General features: G+C 43.3%; 1 protein-coding gene across 3 annotated transcripts in view; it reads left to right on the top strand.

Annotated features, from left to right (window-relative positions):
• Positions 1-16,434, top strand: part of DNAH3 (dynein axonemal heavy chain 3) — a 219,907-nt gene that overhangs the window by 29,266 nt on the left and 174,207 nt on the right. For all 3 annotated transcript variants that reach the window (XM_016929616.4, XM_016929615.4, XM_016929617.4), the window contains exons 11-14: positions 1,630-1,809; positions 6,415-6,551; positions 11,649-11,754; positions 11,943-12,121. In XM_016929616.4, coding sequence (XP_016785105.2) covers positions 1,630-1,809; positions 6,415-6,551; positions 11,649-11,754; positions 11,943-12,121 — 602 coding nt within the window. The remainder of the gene's footprint in view (positions 1-1,629; positions 1,810-6,414; positions 6,552-11,648; positions 11,755-11,942; positions 12,122-16,434) is intronic.

Below are 16,434 nucleotides of genomic sequence, written 5' to 3'. Positions count from 1 at the left end.
CATTCCCTGAATTTGGATAGCCTAAAAATCGATGAATATTCTTTTGAATTTTATGCCGTGTGCACATTTTACCTTAACAAAGTAACAAAAATTAAAAATTACCTGGTTATAAAAGGTTAAGTTTTCCAAATGAAGTAATAAAGATGAACAATTGGCCTTTTGCTCAAAAATATAGAAACCAGTGGTGCTGAATTGCAATGTTAGCTCTCTAAAGAGGACCAATCTATAAATGTCATTGTGATTGTCTACTTTGCTAAGCATAAGAAACCCAGGGGTGGAAGCCAATCTCACTCTAAAATTCCACACAAAGGGAAATGTAAAATCTTCCTGTGTCTGGAAAATAGGGGGGAATTTATAGGTATTTGATATACAGTAGGTATTCACCAAATATCATCAGTCATCTTTAAATGGATCTAGAAATCTCTATGTGAGAAGTACTTTACAGCTGCCTTCTGACAATTTCGTTAGGCGCTGTAGTTTATGAGGACATCCTGGGTTAGAGCTTTTGTAGGGAATTGGAAATAGCTCTATGTCAATATTTCTGTTGTAGCAAGGTTGACATTTTGAGTGTCTAAAATAAACTATGCTCATTAGCAACTCCATTTGGGGTTATACGGATTATGATTAATACTTTTGGACTGAATCAATAAATTTTTATTGAGCACCTGTTAGGTACTATATGCTGTCTCAGGTATTTTGGAGGAGAGAGGTGATCAGACATAGATCCTGCCCTCAACTTTAGAATAGACAAGTTGAGATACGCATATAAATTCCTACCAGAGAGAAAGAAAAAAATACTAGGCTGGGCCTAGTGTCTCATGCCTGTAATCTCAGCACTTTGGGAGGCTGAGGCAGGAGGATCACTTGAGCTCAGGAGTTTAAGACCAGCCTGGGCAACATAGTGAGACCTCATCTCTAAGGACACAAATAAAATAAATTAAAAAAAAAAAACAGAGGAAGTAGAAATACACAAGTTCAGAAGTGGGAGGAGATTATATCCAGCTGAGAAACAGGGAGGCTTCCCAAAGGAAGAAATGTTTTAGCTGCATTTTGAAGGATGGGAAGGATCTAGAAATTGGGTGCAGGAATTACCAAGCCACATAAACAAAAGGGAATAAAGGCTTTGGGAAAGGGAGAGTGCATGGAGTCAGGGTGGGCTAAGCTATACCCAATACATATTTTATTTGTTTTTTATTTTTTTGAGATGGAGTTTCACTCTTGTTGCCCAGGCTGTAGTGTAACGGCGTGATCTCGCTGCAACCTCTGCCTCCTGGGTTCAAGTGATTCTACTGCCTCAGCCTCTCAAGTAGCTAGGATTACAAGCACCCATCACCATGCCTGGCTAGTTTTTTGTGTTTTTTAGTAGAGACGGGGTTTCACCATGTTGGCCAGGCTGATCTTGAACTCCTGACCTCAGGTGATCCACCTGTCTCGGCCTCCCAAAGTGCTGGGATTACAGGTGTGAGCCACGGTGCCCAGCCCCAGCCCATATTTTAAATATAAACAGTGTATGATGCCCTTCATTGCCTTTTCTGTTCCTCATGTAGTTCTATGAATGTATAAAATTCACTCCCTTGATTTTGGAAGGCCCAATTTTGTAACACTTGCCCTACCTTATGTCTCCTGAAGGATGGGAATGATTTTAAGGAGCCCTACCAAGAGATGAAGTTTTTCATACCTCAGCTAATCATGATCAAACTTGAAGTCAGTGAACCCATTATTGTCTTCAATCCATCTTTTGATGGCTGCTGGGAATTAATACGTGACTCTTTCCTGGAAATTATTAAGAACTCTAATGGGATCCCCAAGGTATAGTAGTCACTTAATCATTCATTTGCATGATTTTTTCACTTAGTGAATAAAATGTATTGAAAGAGGTTGTACAAGTCAGGTCGCTGGGATATTCAGTTAAGGGAGCTTCACTTTAGAGATATATCCTGAATATAACCCCTTGACCCCAGACAAATGATTTAGACCATAAAGAAATATTCACGCAGCCCAGAATTGTGCTTCTAACAAGAGCACGAAGAGCTGCTTTGTAGGAGAATCACTTGAATCCGGGAGGCAGAGGTTTCAGTGAGCTGAGATGGCGCCACTGCACTCCTGCCTGGGCGACAGAGCGAGACTCCATCTCCGAAAAAAGAAAAAAGAAAAAAAAAAAAAAGACCTACTTTGTGAGAGAGTATAGTGTCCTCCATGATGTCAACCTCAATGAATCAGATAGGTCCCAAGCCATATCTGTGGGTTAATAATCCATCATGAATCAATTGCCATTAACTTGCCAAGAACTTTTTTTCAATTTCAGTTTGAAGTTTCACTCGTCTGTGTGCTTGTTTGTTTGTTGGTTTGTTATGTTTTAGCCACTGTAGGCTTCTAGAGAGAATAACCATTCCCTTCCTGGCCCACGCCCTTTCCAGTTTGCTTTCCAGGGTAGAGTTACTAATTAAATTCCAGACACTTATTAACAAACTTTTATTACTAGACAGGATCATGCACATGGATGTAACTCCTTTTAGCTCCATCTTTTCCTAACTCCCTCTGATTGGTTGGTATGACCAAAGGGCCATTGTCCAGTTCCATATAGGGAAGGGATCTGTGGGGTCTTGCTGGCTAGCTCCCTCACCCTTCCACCTTCTCACTCTCTCCATACATTATGTATGCTTCACATGGGCCTTGCTCATGTGAAACGAATGCCCAGGAGTTCAAGGTTGCAGTGCAAGGAGGCCCAAGCACTCTTCTCTTTGCAATCCGGTACTTACAGGGTTCTAAGTGCTCCATTAAAACTGGGTGTGTGGGAGGAGAAGAAACACTGGGCAGCTCTCCTACAACCAGTATCCCTAGGAAGGAAATGGAAGAAAAGACCCTGTAATTTGGATGACTATGTATGGGGACAGCTGAAATACATACCACTTAAGTTCTCCTTCACTGCTGCTGCTGCTGATCGGCAATGTGTGAAAGCAGCTGAGCCAGGAGAGCCCAGCATGCACGCGGCTGCCACTGCAATGGCAGGTACCAGGGCCGGTACTACATTTGATGAATTACAATGCCAAGAAGACATGGTTTGTACCAGGTTTGAAAACAAGGCCTATGTGAATACCAATGACTTTACCAGACAATAAGGAAAAACAACGCAGACTGAGTTCCCCATCTAGTGACACCCACAGCCCTAGCTTCCTCCTTAAGCCCCTCAGACTGTTTTATCTCTGAACTGGTTAGTGAAGACTTAAAAACATAGTCCTGCAGGTTGACTAAGAAAAATCTTTAAGAATGGCAACTGGTGGGTGTTACCTTCACTCACTGCAAGATCTGCCGTATATGTGGTTTAAAAATAATTTTAAAAGTTAGTTAAGGTCAATCGTGGTGGCTCACACCTATAATTTTAGAGCTTTGGGAGGTCGAGAAGCAGGAAGATTGCTTGAGGCCAGGAGTTCAATATCAGCCTGGGCAATATAGCAAGACCTCATCTCTACAAAATTAAATTAGCTGGGTGTGGTGGCACACATCTGTAGTCCTAGCTACTCAGGAGGCTGAGGCAGGAGGATCGCTTGAGCCCAGAAGTTCAAGGGTGCAGTGAGCTATGATTGCACCATTGCACTCCAGCCTGGGCAACAGAGTGAGACTCTGTCAAAAAAAAAAAAAAAAAAAAAAAAGTTGGTAGGGAAAAGCTAACAAAGAGACTTTTGAAAATAGAAAATAGAGTAAATAGCATTATTCAAGACACAGAAAGAAAGCAGGAAAGCATATTTGTGAGAAAGAATTAAAGGGGCTAGGCACAGTGGCTCACACCTGTAATCCCAGCACTTTGGTAGGCCAAGATGGCTGGATCACCTGAGGTCAGGAGTTCAATACCAGCCTGGCCAACATGGTGAAACCCCGTCTCTACTAAAAATACAAAAAATTAGCCGAGATGGCTGGATCATCTGAGGTCAGGAGTTCAATACCAGCCTAGCCAACATGGTGAAACCCCGTCTCTACTAAAAATACAAAAAATTAGCCGGGTGTGGTGGCGGGTGCCTGTAGTCCCAGCTACTCGGGAGGCTGAGGCAGGAGAATCACTTGAACCCAGGAGGCGGAGGTTACAGTGAGCCTAGATTGCGCCATTGCACTCCAGCCTGGGCAACAAGAGTGAAACTCCATCTCAAAAAAAAAAAAAAAAGAATTTTTTTTTCTGCTTGAGCCCGGGAGGCAACCTCTACCTCCCAGGCTCAAGCCATCCTCCCATCTCAGCCTCCCAAGTAGCTGGGATAACAGGTGTGCACCACCATGCCCGGCTTATTTTTGTATTTTGTAGAGACAGGGTTCCGCCACGTTGCCCAGGCTGGTCTTGAACTCGTGAGCTCAAGCGATCCGCCTGCCTCTGCCTCCCAAAGTGTGGGGATTATAGGTATGAGCCACCACACCCGGCCGAATGCGATTGTTCTTGACTCCATTTCACAGACTGCTCTACAGGGCATGAGAGAATCAACCACATTGAAAGAGCAGCAAGAGGTATTTCATCCTCTTAAGTTTGAAGACTTCTTCCCATGAGACGATCCATTATCCTGCCCACTTGTGATCTGTCACATGGCCTGGGGGCACCAATTGTGCTGCCCTAAACCATTTCATTCACGCATTGACCAGTGCCAGTCCCTCCATCTCGTTGCCTTTGGCAGCTGTCTGTAGTATGGCTGCAGCAAAGAAGTTGCTCCTCCACTGGTTTCAAAACCTTTGGATTGGCCAAACAAGACACAGATCATTTGCACTTGATTTTCCCCCTTTCTAAATTGATGCATTTCCATCAAAGGCATATAACCCATGTAACTCACTGAAACACTCTGAAGACCTTTTCTGAGACCAGCCACTAAAATCTTTCTTAGCAGAGAGGACAATGGAAGACAATGGGTCCCAGGCAGGAACTTTGCAGCCTGCATGAGCCATGCAAGTGAGAACATTCTCAGAGACACACACGTGCCATGAGGGAGTTAGAGTGACTAGATGTGGAGACTCAAGCCTGCAATCTCAATACTTTTGGAGGCTGAGCCGAGGGCCAGGATTCATATACAATTACAGGTCCACCTCCATTTTCTGAAAGTTGTGAAGCCAGACCACCAGTTCAAGACCAACCTGGGCAACATAGAGCCCCTGTCTGTACAAAAATAAAAATAAAAATAAGAAAATTAGGCATGGTCGCAGGCACCTGTAGCTCCAGCTACTCAGGAGGCTGAGGTAGGAAGACTGCTTGAGCTGAGGAGTCACGTAGCATAGGAGCTATGATGGTGCCACTGCACTCTAGCCTGGGTGACAGAGTGAGACCATCTCTTTAAAAAAATAAATAAATAAAAAGAAGTTAGAGAGTATGAATTCTCTCAGAAGATACTTTCAGTGCCTCATGATCATAAAGCCATCATTTTTTGTTTTCCCTGGGCTTAGAGGAGAATCTAGTACATCTCTTCTTTTTTACAGATGAGAAAATGGGGATTCAGAGAAGTAGTTTAGGCCAGATGTGGTGCCTCATGCCTGTAATCCCAGCACTTTGTGAGGCTGAGGCAGGTGGATTGCTTGAGGTTTGAGACAAGCCTGGCCAACATGGTGAAGCTCTGTCTCTACTAAAAATACAAAAATTAGCTGGGTATGGTGGTGCATGCCTGTAATCCCAGCTACCCGGGAGGCTGAGGCAGGAGAATTGCTTGAGCCCAGGAGGCAGAGGTAGCAATGAGCCCAGATCGTGCCACTGCACTCCAGCCTGGGCCATAGAGTGAGACTGTCTCAAAAAAACAAAACAAAACAAAAAAAAACCCACGAGAGAAGTAATTACCTAAGGTCACATTGTCCCTCAGTGGCAGATTCAGAATTAGAATCCATGTCTCCAGAATTTTCATTAGAGAGGAAAACTGGGTAGTAGGGGAGGAGGGGAGCACTACGATAGTATTCATTGACTCACCCAGTATTTTTTGAGCACTTACTAAGTGCCAAGCTTTTGCTAGGCCCTGGGGATATAACAGTGAAGAAGTCAAATATGATCCAGACCTTCATGGAATTTGTATTCTATGACACACCTAGAACATCTCATTACACATTCATCTAATTGCAATTGTGATGAGTGCTAAGCAGGAAAAGTTCAGAAGGTGAGCCTGAAACAGGGAAACCAACATCCACTGGAGCGTTGTGGGGCGGTGAGCAGGACAAGGGGGACTCTCAAAGGACAAGACCCTTGAAAGGTCAGGGATTTGAAAGATGAGTAATCCAGGCAAGAAGGAAAGGAGAGAGAACACAGGTAGAGGAAACAGCAGGGTGATTCCAGCACTATCTAAGAGGAAATAGAGTAAAAATGCAGCTGGCAGCCCTGGAAATGAGTGCATTAGAGAAGGCTTTGCATTTGGGTACCATCTCCCTTCTTAAGTCTTGCAACATGCAGAAGTGGTGTTTACTCTTCAGGTGGAATCTGTCCTGTTCCCAGAGCTGAAAGGATATAATCTGCTCCTTGGAACTGTCAACGCAGAAGAAAAACTTGTTTCTGATTTTTTGATTCAAACTTTCAAGGTATTTCAGAAAAATCAAGTTGGCCCCCGCAAGTAAGTTGAGTTATAAATTTATTAGCTATGTAGCTTTTTGGGATTGATTTGGTGTTCTTAACTCTCATCCAATAAGGTATTCCTGTTCCCAAACACCTGAACACATACATAGTAAGAATAGCCAATACTTACATGAGTATTACTATTTATTCCCACTTTACAAATGAGGAAACTCTAACCGTCCCAGTGTTACATAGCAAATAGTTAGGAGAGCCAGGATTCAAATTCAATTACAGATCCACCTCCATTATCTGATAGTTGTGAAGCCAGATGGGTTTTGGCACTTCAAAATTTCTGGGTTATATAAAAGTAACATAATGCGTATATTATATATTATCCTGCAGTTTCTGTGAGGTCTGGGGCAACATGTTGATATTTCTGCAGGGAAACCTATAAATATTCACATAATAGCCTCATATCCGTTCAGGCCAACTTTTGCTACCAAGTGAATTTTGAGGCAACTGTCTGTTTTCAGAACTTTTTGGATTTGGGGATCGAGAATCAGTTATCTGAACCCACAGGCCATGTCCTTTAATCATCACACTGTAAAACATCTCACAGCTGCACACGTGAGCAGTCACTATGTATAGTGCGTTCTCACGCTGCTAATGAAGACATGCTTGAGACTGAGTAATTTACAAAAGAAAGAGGCTTAATTGACTCACAATTCTGCAGGTCTGGGGTGGCCTCAGGAAACTTATGGTCGGTCGGTCGTGGCAAAAGGGGAAGCAAACACATCCTTCTCGTGGCAGCAGGAAGAGGAAGTGCTGAGCAAAAGGGGGAGGGAAAAGCCTCTTATAAACCATCAGATCTCGTGAGAACTCACTGTCACGAGAACAGCATGAGGGTAACCGCTCTCATGATTAAATTACCTCCCACCGAGTCCTTCCCACAACACGTGGGGATTATGGGAACCACAATTCAAGATGAAATTTGGGTGGGGACACAGCCAAACCATATCACACTAGTTTAGGGTGATCCTGTAAATAGCTTCCAAAGTGAGACAATTTACGAGTGAAAAGAGTGTTGTTAACAATTACCATGGGACAACAGGTGTAAACCTGGACTGTCCCAGGCAAACCAAGAGATATGGTCACGCTAACCCAGAGTTTTTGGACTGCAGCTCTACTGACATTTTTGACTGGAAAATTATATTGTGGGGGCTGTCCTGTGCGTGGTGGGCTGTTTAGCAGAATCCTTGTAGGAATTATGCATGCCGGCAGGAATCCCCTGGTTGTGACAGCCAAGAATGTCTTCAGGCGTGGCCAAAAGTCCCCACCAGTTGAGAGCAACTGCTAACCTAGTCAAAAAATCATGGCCTCATATTTGGAAGCCCTGCCCTCGTGAATTTGATTTGGGAGATTCTATTTGAAACCTCTGTTTTCCCTATTCATGGACTCTTAGACACACAGTTATTTTATTTTATTTTATTTATTTTATTTTATTTTATTTTATTTATTTTATTATTTTTTGAGATGGCATCTCACTCTGTCACCCAGGCTGGAGTATAGTGGCATGATCTCAGCTCACTGCAACCTCCATCTCCTGGGTTCAGGCAATTCTCCTGCCTCAGCCTCCCAAGTAGTTGGGACTACAGGCATGTGCCACCACGCCCAGCCAATTTTTATATTTTTAGTAGACACAAGGTTTCACCATGTTGGCCAGGCTGGTTTCAAACTCCTGACCTTAGGTGATCCACTCACCTCAGCCTCCCAAAGTGCTGGGATTACAGGTGTGAGCCACCTTGCCTGGCACGTTTTGTCTTTCTTTCTACTTTTTTTTTTTTTTTTAAATACTTTAAGCTCTAGGTTACATGTGCACAACGTGCAGGTTTCTTACATATGTATACATGTGCCATGTTGGTATGCTGCACCCATTAACTCGTCATTTACATTAGGTATATCTCCTGATGCTATCCCTCCCCGATCCCCCAACCCCATGACAGACCCCGGTGTGTGATGTTCCCCTTCCTGTGTCCAAGTGTTCTCATTGTTCAATTCCCATCTATGAGTGAGAACATGTGGTGTTCAGTTTTTTGTCCCTGTGATAGTTTGCTGAGAATGATGGTTTCCAGCTTCATCCATGTCCCTACAAAGGACATGAACTCATCCTTTTTTATGGCTGTATAGTATTCCATGGTGTATATGTGCCACATTTTCTTAATCCAGTCTGTCATTGATGGACATTTGGGTTTGTTCCAAGTCTTTGCTATTGTGAATAGTGCCACAATAAACATACGTGTGCATGTGTCTTTATAGCAGCATGATTTATAATCCTTTGGGTATATACCCAGTAATGGGATCAACTGGGTTAAATGGTATTTCTAGTTCTAGATCCTTGAGGAATCACCACACTGACTTCCACAATGGTTGAACTAGTTTACAGTCCCACCAACAGTGTAAAAGTGTTCCTATTTCTCCACATCCTCTCCAGCACCTGTTGTTTCCTGACTTTTTAATGATCGCCATTCTAACTGGTGTGAGATGGTATCTCATTGTGGTTTTGACTTGCATTTCTCTGATGGCCAGTGATGATGAGCATTTTTTCATGTGTCTTTTGGCTGCATAAATGTCTTCTTTTGAGAAGTGTCTGTTCATATCCTTCGCCCACTTTTTGATGGGGTTGTTTGTCTTTCTGGATTGACAGTTCCACGGATTTCTCATTGCATCTCAGTTTCAGAGTCTCTAAAGTGTTGATCAACTCTTGGAAGCATGCCACTGAGTCCCACAAAGTTAATTCTGCTTACTCACTATCATCTTTATTTTAATTCAAACTTATTTTAAACCAGACCATCCCAAACACATCCTCCAATTTTGGGGAAACCTGTCCAGCCATTCTTGTGTCATTTGATTACAGGCAGAGAAAATTTTGATTTTATTTAATAGATTTTAGGTTAATTAGTCCTAGATTTTCATCTTAAGATTTAGGCTTAGAATTTTGGGGCTTGAAGAAGGGATAGGAATCACAGGCGTCCCCTTTGTCTGTGGTTTTGCTTTCTGCAGTTACAGCTACCCGAGGTCAACTAAGGTTGGAAAATATCAAGCTATTTTGAGAAAAACAGAGAAAGGGACCACATTCATATAACTTTTGTTTTTACATTATATTGTTATATGTTCTATTTTATTTTCAGTTATTGTTAATCTTTTGCTGTGCCTAATTTATAAATTAAACTTTATCATAAATACATATATGTGTATAGGAAAAAACAGTATATAAAGGGTTCAGTACTATCTGCGGTTTCAGGCATTCACTGGGGGTCTTGGAACATATCCCCAAGGGTAAGGAGGGACTATCGTAATATTTGTAGCACATTCATTGTATGTCAGGCACAGCATTAATTCATTTGTGTGTACTTTATTACAGTTAAGCATTACAATAATCCTATGAGGTGTTAATGATCATTTCCACTTAAAATTAAAGACACTGGGCCCGGCCTGGTGATGCATGCCTATAATCCTAGCACTTTGGGAGGCCAAGGTGGGCAAATGACTTCAGGCCAGGAATTCGAGAGCAGCCTGGCCAACATGACAAAATTCTGTCTCTATTAAAAATACCAAAATTAGTTGGGTGTGGTGGCACATGCCTCTAATCCCAGCTACTCCAGAGGCTGAGGCAAGAGAATCACTTGAAGCTGGGAGGAGGAGATTGCAGTGAGCTGAGATCACAGCACTGCACTCCAGCCTGGGTTACAGTGAGAGTCTATCTCAAAAAATAAAATAAAATAAAATAAAATAAAATAAAAGACAACTGTGATGGTTAATACGGAGTGTCAACTTGATTGGATTGAGGGATACAAAGTATTAATCCTGGGTATGTTTGTGTAGGTGTTGCCAGAAGAGATAATGAGGAAGAAGCAAAAGCAGAAACCCCTGGTAAACCCATCAGATCTCACCAGACTTATTCACTACCATGAGAATAACATGGGAAAAAACCAGCCCTATGATTCAACTACCTCCCCCTGGGTCCCTCCCACAACAAGTGGGAATTCTGGGAGATACAATTCAAGTTGAGATTTGGTGGAGACACAGCCAAACCATATCATTTTGCCCCTGGCCCCTCCAAATCTCATGTCCTCACATTTCAAATCAAACCATGCCTTCCCATTAGTCGCCCAAAATCTCAATTCATTTCAGCACCAACCCAAAAGTCCACAGTGCAAAGTCTCATCTGAGACAAGGCAAGTCCCTTCTGCCTATGAGCCTGTGAAATCAAAAGCAAGTTAGTTACTTCCTAGATACAATGGGGGTACAGGTATTGGGTAAATACAGCCATTCCAAATGGGAGAAATTGGCTAAAACAAAGGGGTACAGGGCCCATGCAAGTCCAAAATCCAGTGGGACAGTCAAACTTTAAAGCTCCAAAATGATCTCCTTTGACTCCAGGTCTCACATCCAGGTTATATTGATGCAAGAGGTGGGTTCCCACGGTCTTGGGCAGCATGGGAATGTGTGGTTGGTTTTAAATTTGAGGACATGAGATTTGGAGGGGCCAGGGAGAGAATGATATGGTTTGGCTGTGTCCCCACCAAATCTCAATTTGAATTGTATCTCCTAGAATTCCCACGTGTTGTGGGAAAGACGCAGGGGGAGGTCATTGAACCATGGGGGCTGTTTTGTCCTGTGCTATTCTCATGATAGTGAATAAGTCTAATGAGATCTGATGGTTTATCAGGGGTTTCCACTTTTGCTTCTTCCTCATTTTCTCTTGCCACTGCCATGTAAGAAGTGTCTTTTGCCTCCCACCATGATTCTGAGGCCTCCCCAGCCATGTGGAACTGTAAGTCCAATTAAACCTCTTTTTCTTCCCAGTCTCGAGTATGTCTCTATCAGCAGTATGAAAATGAACTAATACAACACCCATCCTTGAAAAACTGAAATATTTTGTCTAAGTTTACACTGCTAGGAAGTGGTGAAACTGAAAATCAGAGCCAAAATTCTGAGTTCTCTGTTTAATGAAACTTTTGCCACATTATAGTTCTCTTTCCTGGCTTGGGCTACATTTTTTAAAATGCTACTATGTCTTCATTTGCCACTCTGACTCATCTGATTTGGTTGACTTATATTTGTGTGTTTGATTTCACACCCTTCAATATGGAAGATATTTAAATGTCTACAAAAAGTATGATGACTTATTGGATAACACGGCAGAGCAAAACATCGCTGCGTTCCTGAAAGAAAATCATGACATTGATGATTTTGTGACGGTAGGAAATGCCACTTGAGATTTTATACCTTGGTGACATGTGCTGCAGACAATCCAATGAGCAGTTAGTGTCTCTTTGGTGCATAGACCATGCTCAGCATTGGACTAGGGTTGGCCAGGGGTTAGGCTGGGGGCAAGTGGGAGAGGCTCAAGGGCAAATCAAGCTACTGAATGTGCTCCTTTCTGCAGAAGATCAATGCCATAAAGAAACGGAGAAATGAAATTGCATCCATGAACATCACCGTGCCTTTAGCCATGTTCTGCCTTGATGCTACGGCCCTAAATCATGATCTCTGTGAGCGAGCTCAAAATCTTAAAGACCATCTGATTCAATTCCAAGTGGATGTAAACCGAGACACCAATACCAGGTATCGTAATTCTGTGCAGACAAATAGCAATGGTATTTGGCACCAACTGGAGACGAAAAAGTGACCAGAACTTGCACCTTCCAGCAATGAACAGATTATTTTCTAGTTCAAGTTTTTTCTGCCCCTAAGTAAGGGTAGTGAGGAATTCAAGTTCAGGCTAGGAGGTGAACAGTCAAGAGAAAGCGACATGGGGGTTGGAGTAGGTGGGTGGAGGGCATTTGTTAGCAGTTTGTCTCTGATCCTGAAGCTTTTGTCTTCTTGCAGGCAAATTCAGGAGAATGCAAACTGCTTCCTGGGCTTGTCTGTCTGAGGTCACAGGCCCTTCTCACTGTTCATCTAGCACATATTTTGAAACACAAAGTGCTTACAGGCGCATTTTCCTTAGAATCACTCCTAGGCAGAATTCTGCTGTATAGGTCCGGGAATTCTGTTGTTCAATCTTTTTCTTTTTAAAAAGGAGGTTTCACTCTATCTGGAGTGCAGTGGCCTGATCATAGCTCACTGTAGCCTCGAACTCCTAGGCTCAAGCAATCCTCTTGCCTCAGCCTCCTGAGTAGCTAGGACTATAGGCATCCACCATCATGGCTGGCGAATTTTCTAATTGTTTTCAGAGACAGGGTCTTGCTATGTTGTCCAAGCTGGATTGTAGTGGTTATTCACAGGTACAGTCACAGTGCACTGTAGCCTCAAATTCCTAGATTCAAGCAATCTTCCTGCCTCTATTTGCATATCATTTTTCTTTCTCTTTTTTAGACACATGGTCTTGTTCTTTCCCCTAGGCTGGAGTGCAGTAGTGGCGTGATCATAGCTCATGGCAGCCTCGACCTCCCAGGCTCAAGTGATCCCCCTGCCTCAACCTCCTAAGTCTCTTGGGACTACAGGTGTGAGCCACCATGTTTGGTTCCATTGTTCAATCTTAAACTCTATATTATGCCTTTATTTTACTGACAACTACGTGTTAGACAAGATGTTTTTGGTTATAATGGATAGAAGCTCAAACAGACTAGCTTGGGTTAAAAAGGGAATTTGCGGCTCACATGTTGAAAAGTTTAGGGTTTCTAGCTTCAGGCCCTCAATGCTGCAATTAGGATGCAATTCCTCTCTCTCTGCTTGGCTTTCCTCCACGTGGGCTCCATTCTCTAACAGGTTCTCTCCAGTTTATGGGCTTCTGCAGCTCCAGGCTTACATCCTCCCGGATTCCTATCCAGAGGAGGCAAAAAATTTCTTTTTCTATCATCCTTGGAAAAGTCCTGGCCCATGTGAGGTTGGCCTGACTTAGGTCGTTCGTACAACATTGAATCAAACACTGGCCAAGAGGATGGCTTAGATCTGGCTGGGTGTTCCCATCTCTGGGATGGGTGTCAACCCCACCTAAACCACATGAGCTGAAAGGGGTGGGGGTCCCCGATAATACATAGGTGTTGTTACAGAAAGAGGTAATGGATGCTTGGCTGAGATGGCAACTGCCTTCTACTGTGTCTCTATTTGAAGGTTAGAAAATGGTTATTCCATGTTATCCTAGCTGTCTTCCTCAAAGCACTTTAAACTATAGACTAAAATGATTTAGTGGCCAGGTGCCATGGCTCACATCTATAGTCCCAACATGAGATTGGGTTTACTTTGGGAGGTGGAGGCAGGAGGTTTGCTTGAGCCCAGGAGTTCAAGACCAGCCTGGGCAACATGGGAAGATACCATCTCTACAAAAATAAAAATTAAGAAATTAGCCAGGCATAGTGGCATGTGCCTGTGGTCCCAGCTACTCAAGAGGCTGAGGCGAGAGGATCACTTGAGCCCCAGAAGTCGAGGCTGTAATGAACCATGTTCACACCACTGCACTCCAGCCTGTGCATCAGAATAAGACTCTGTCTCAAAAAAAAGAAAAAAAAAGAGAGAGGTATGCAAGTTGAGGCAGGAGTATCACTTGAGCTCAGGAGGTCAAGGCTGCAGTGAGTTATGATTGAGGTGCTGCACTCCAGCCTGGGCCACAGAGCAAGACGCTACCTCAGAATAAATAAATGTAAAATAAAATGATTTAGTAATAATCACCGCTATTAATATTATATTGTATACTGTATTATTCATATATGTGTAATTTTAGCATTTTATAGTACTATAAGTTTTACAAAATACATATCAGAAAATCATCAGCAAATTAATAATAATACTAGTGACCATCTTCCCAGTACATGGTATAATCTAGGCACCATATAAGTACCCTGCACAGAATAGATCTAATCAGGAACTCACAACAGCCCTAAGAGGTTGTTCATTATTTTCCCCATCGTGTTGATGAAGACACTGAGACTCTGACAGGTTAGGCAGTGGCATATCTGGGAATTAACCCATTTTGACCTCAAAGTCCATGTGCAAGCAGCTTTCTCATTCATTGATGAAGAGGTCAGATTCTTGGTTTTGGAGCCAGAATAGCTGGCCTTGTCTCTTGGATCTTCAGTTTCTCTTTTTCTTTTTCTTTTTCTTTTCTTTTCTTTTTTTTTCTTTTTTTTTTTTTTTTTTTGAGACAGAGTCTCGCTCTGTTGTTCAGGCTGGAGTGCAGTGGCATGATCTTGGCTAACTGCAACCTCCGCCTCCCAGATTCAAGTGATTCACCAGCCTCAGCCTCCCGAGTAGCTGGGATTACAGGTGCGTGCCACCACACCCGGCTAATGTTTTGTATTTTTAGTAGAGACAGGGTTTCACCATGCTGGTCAGCCTAGTCTCAAACTCCTGATCTCAGGTGATCTGCCTGCCTTGGCCTCCCAAAGTGCTAAGATTACAGGGGTAAGCCACCGCACCCAGCCTGTATCTTCAGCTTCTTTGCCTATAGGATATGGGTTTGGGACGAGGACAGCAAAAGGTTTTCAGCCTTCACACTACTCGGACACTTTTAAAAAAAATTGAGACAGGGTCTTACTCTGTTGCCCAGACTGGAGTGCAGTGGCATGATCAAAGCTTACTGCAGCCTTGACCTCCTGGGCTCAAGTCATCCTCCTGCCTCAGCCCCCGAAGTAGCTGGGACTACAGATGCTCACCAATACACCTGGCTAATTTTTGCATTTTTTGTAGTGATGGAGTTTTGCCATTTTCCCAGGCTGGTCTCAAACTCCCCGGCTCAAGCAATACTCCCACTTCAGCTTCCCAAACTGCTGGGATTACAGGCGTGAGCCACCACACCCGGCCTACTTGGAGACTTTCTTTGGAAAGTTTGAGCCATGCATTTTTTTCCCTTAAGCAATCATCCATTTGTTCCTGTCAAATCAAAGCAACATGGTGCCTTAGTTGATCAGTGCATTCATCCTTATCCAAATAAATGTATAATGTCCTTAGGTCTTTTTAATATAAGTGAAAATAAGAGCCTCATTCTGAACCCAGGAATATCTAAGAATGCAGACAACCCAGGTTGGCAGCTGAACTCCAGGTTGGTGGCTGACTTCTGAAGTTTCTGTCTGCCTTAAAAATAACATCAACAGGGCTGGGCGCAGTGGCTTACGCCTGTAATCCCAGCACTTTGGGAGGCCGAGGTGGGTGGATCATGAGGTCAGGAGTTCAAGACCAGCCTGGTCAAGATGGTGAAACCCCATCTCTACTAAAAATACAAAAATTAGCCGGGTATGGTGGTGGGTGGGGGCGGTGCCTGTAATCCCAGCTACTAGGGAGGCTGAGGCAGAGAATTGCTTGAACCTGGGAGGAGGCGGAGGTTGCGGTAAGCTGAGATCACACCACTGCGCACCAGCCTGGGTGACAGAGCAAGACTCCATCTCAAAAAAGAAAAAAAAAACATGTCAAGATCAAGTAATAATAACAAAACTATGGTATCATTGCTAACATTTGTTGAGGGCCACTCTGTGCTAGGAGTGGACGTATTGCGGATAATTTGCTTCTAATTGTAGTTAAGATGCCAAGACCGTCAGTCATTTGCTTTTGCATAAATTAGAGCATATTCAAATTATCTGTATAATAACATCATTTTTCAGTCTTATGTTTGAAAAGTGGCCAGTTAGACCTGGTAGTCCCAGTAATGGAACATTTTCTCTGCCAAGAGGGATTACCTGTAGCCCATGAGGATAAACTTACTGTTGTTCTGTTAAAAGCAATGATTAAGGCCGGGTGCAGTGGCTCATTCCTGTAATCCCAGCACTTTAGGAGGCCAAGGCAGGCAGATCACCTGAGGTCAGGAGTTCAAGACCAGCCTGGCCAACATGGCAAAACCCCATCTCTACTTAAAATACAAAAATTAGCCGGGTATGGTGGCAGGCACCTGTAATCCCAGCTACTCGGGAGGCTGAGGCAGGAGAATTGCTTGAGCCCGGGAAGCA

Source organism: Pan troglodytes, chromosome 18, assembly GCF_028858775.2.
Source record: "Pan troglodytes isolate AG18354 chromosome 18, NHGRI_mPanTro3-v2.0_pri, whole genome shotgun sequence".
In the NCBI taxonomy this organism is placed as follows: domain Eukaryota; kingdom Metazoa; phylum Chordata; class Mammalia; order Primates; family Hominidae; genus Pan; species Pan troglodytes.
The sequence above is the reverse complement of the archived record's forward strand: the minus strand, read 5'-3'. Positions and strand labels throughout refer to the sequence as shown.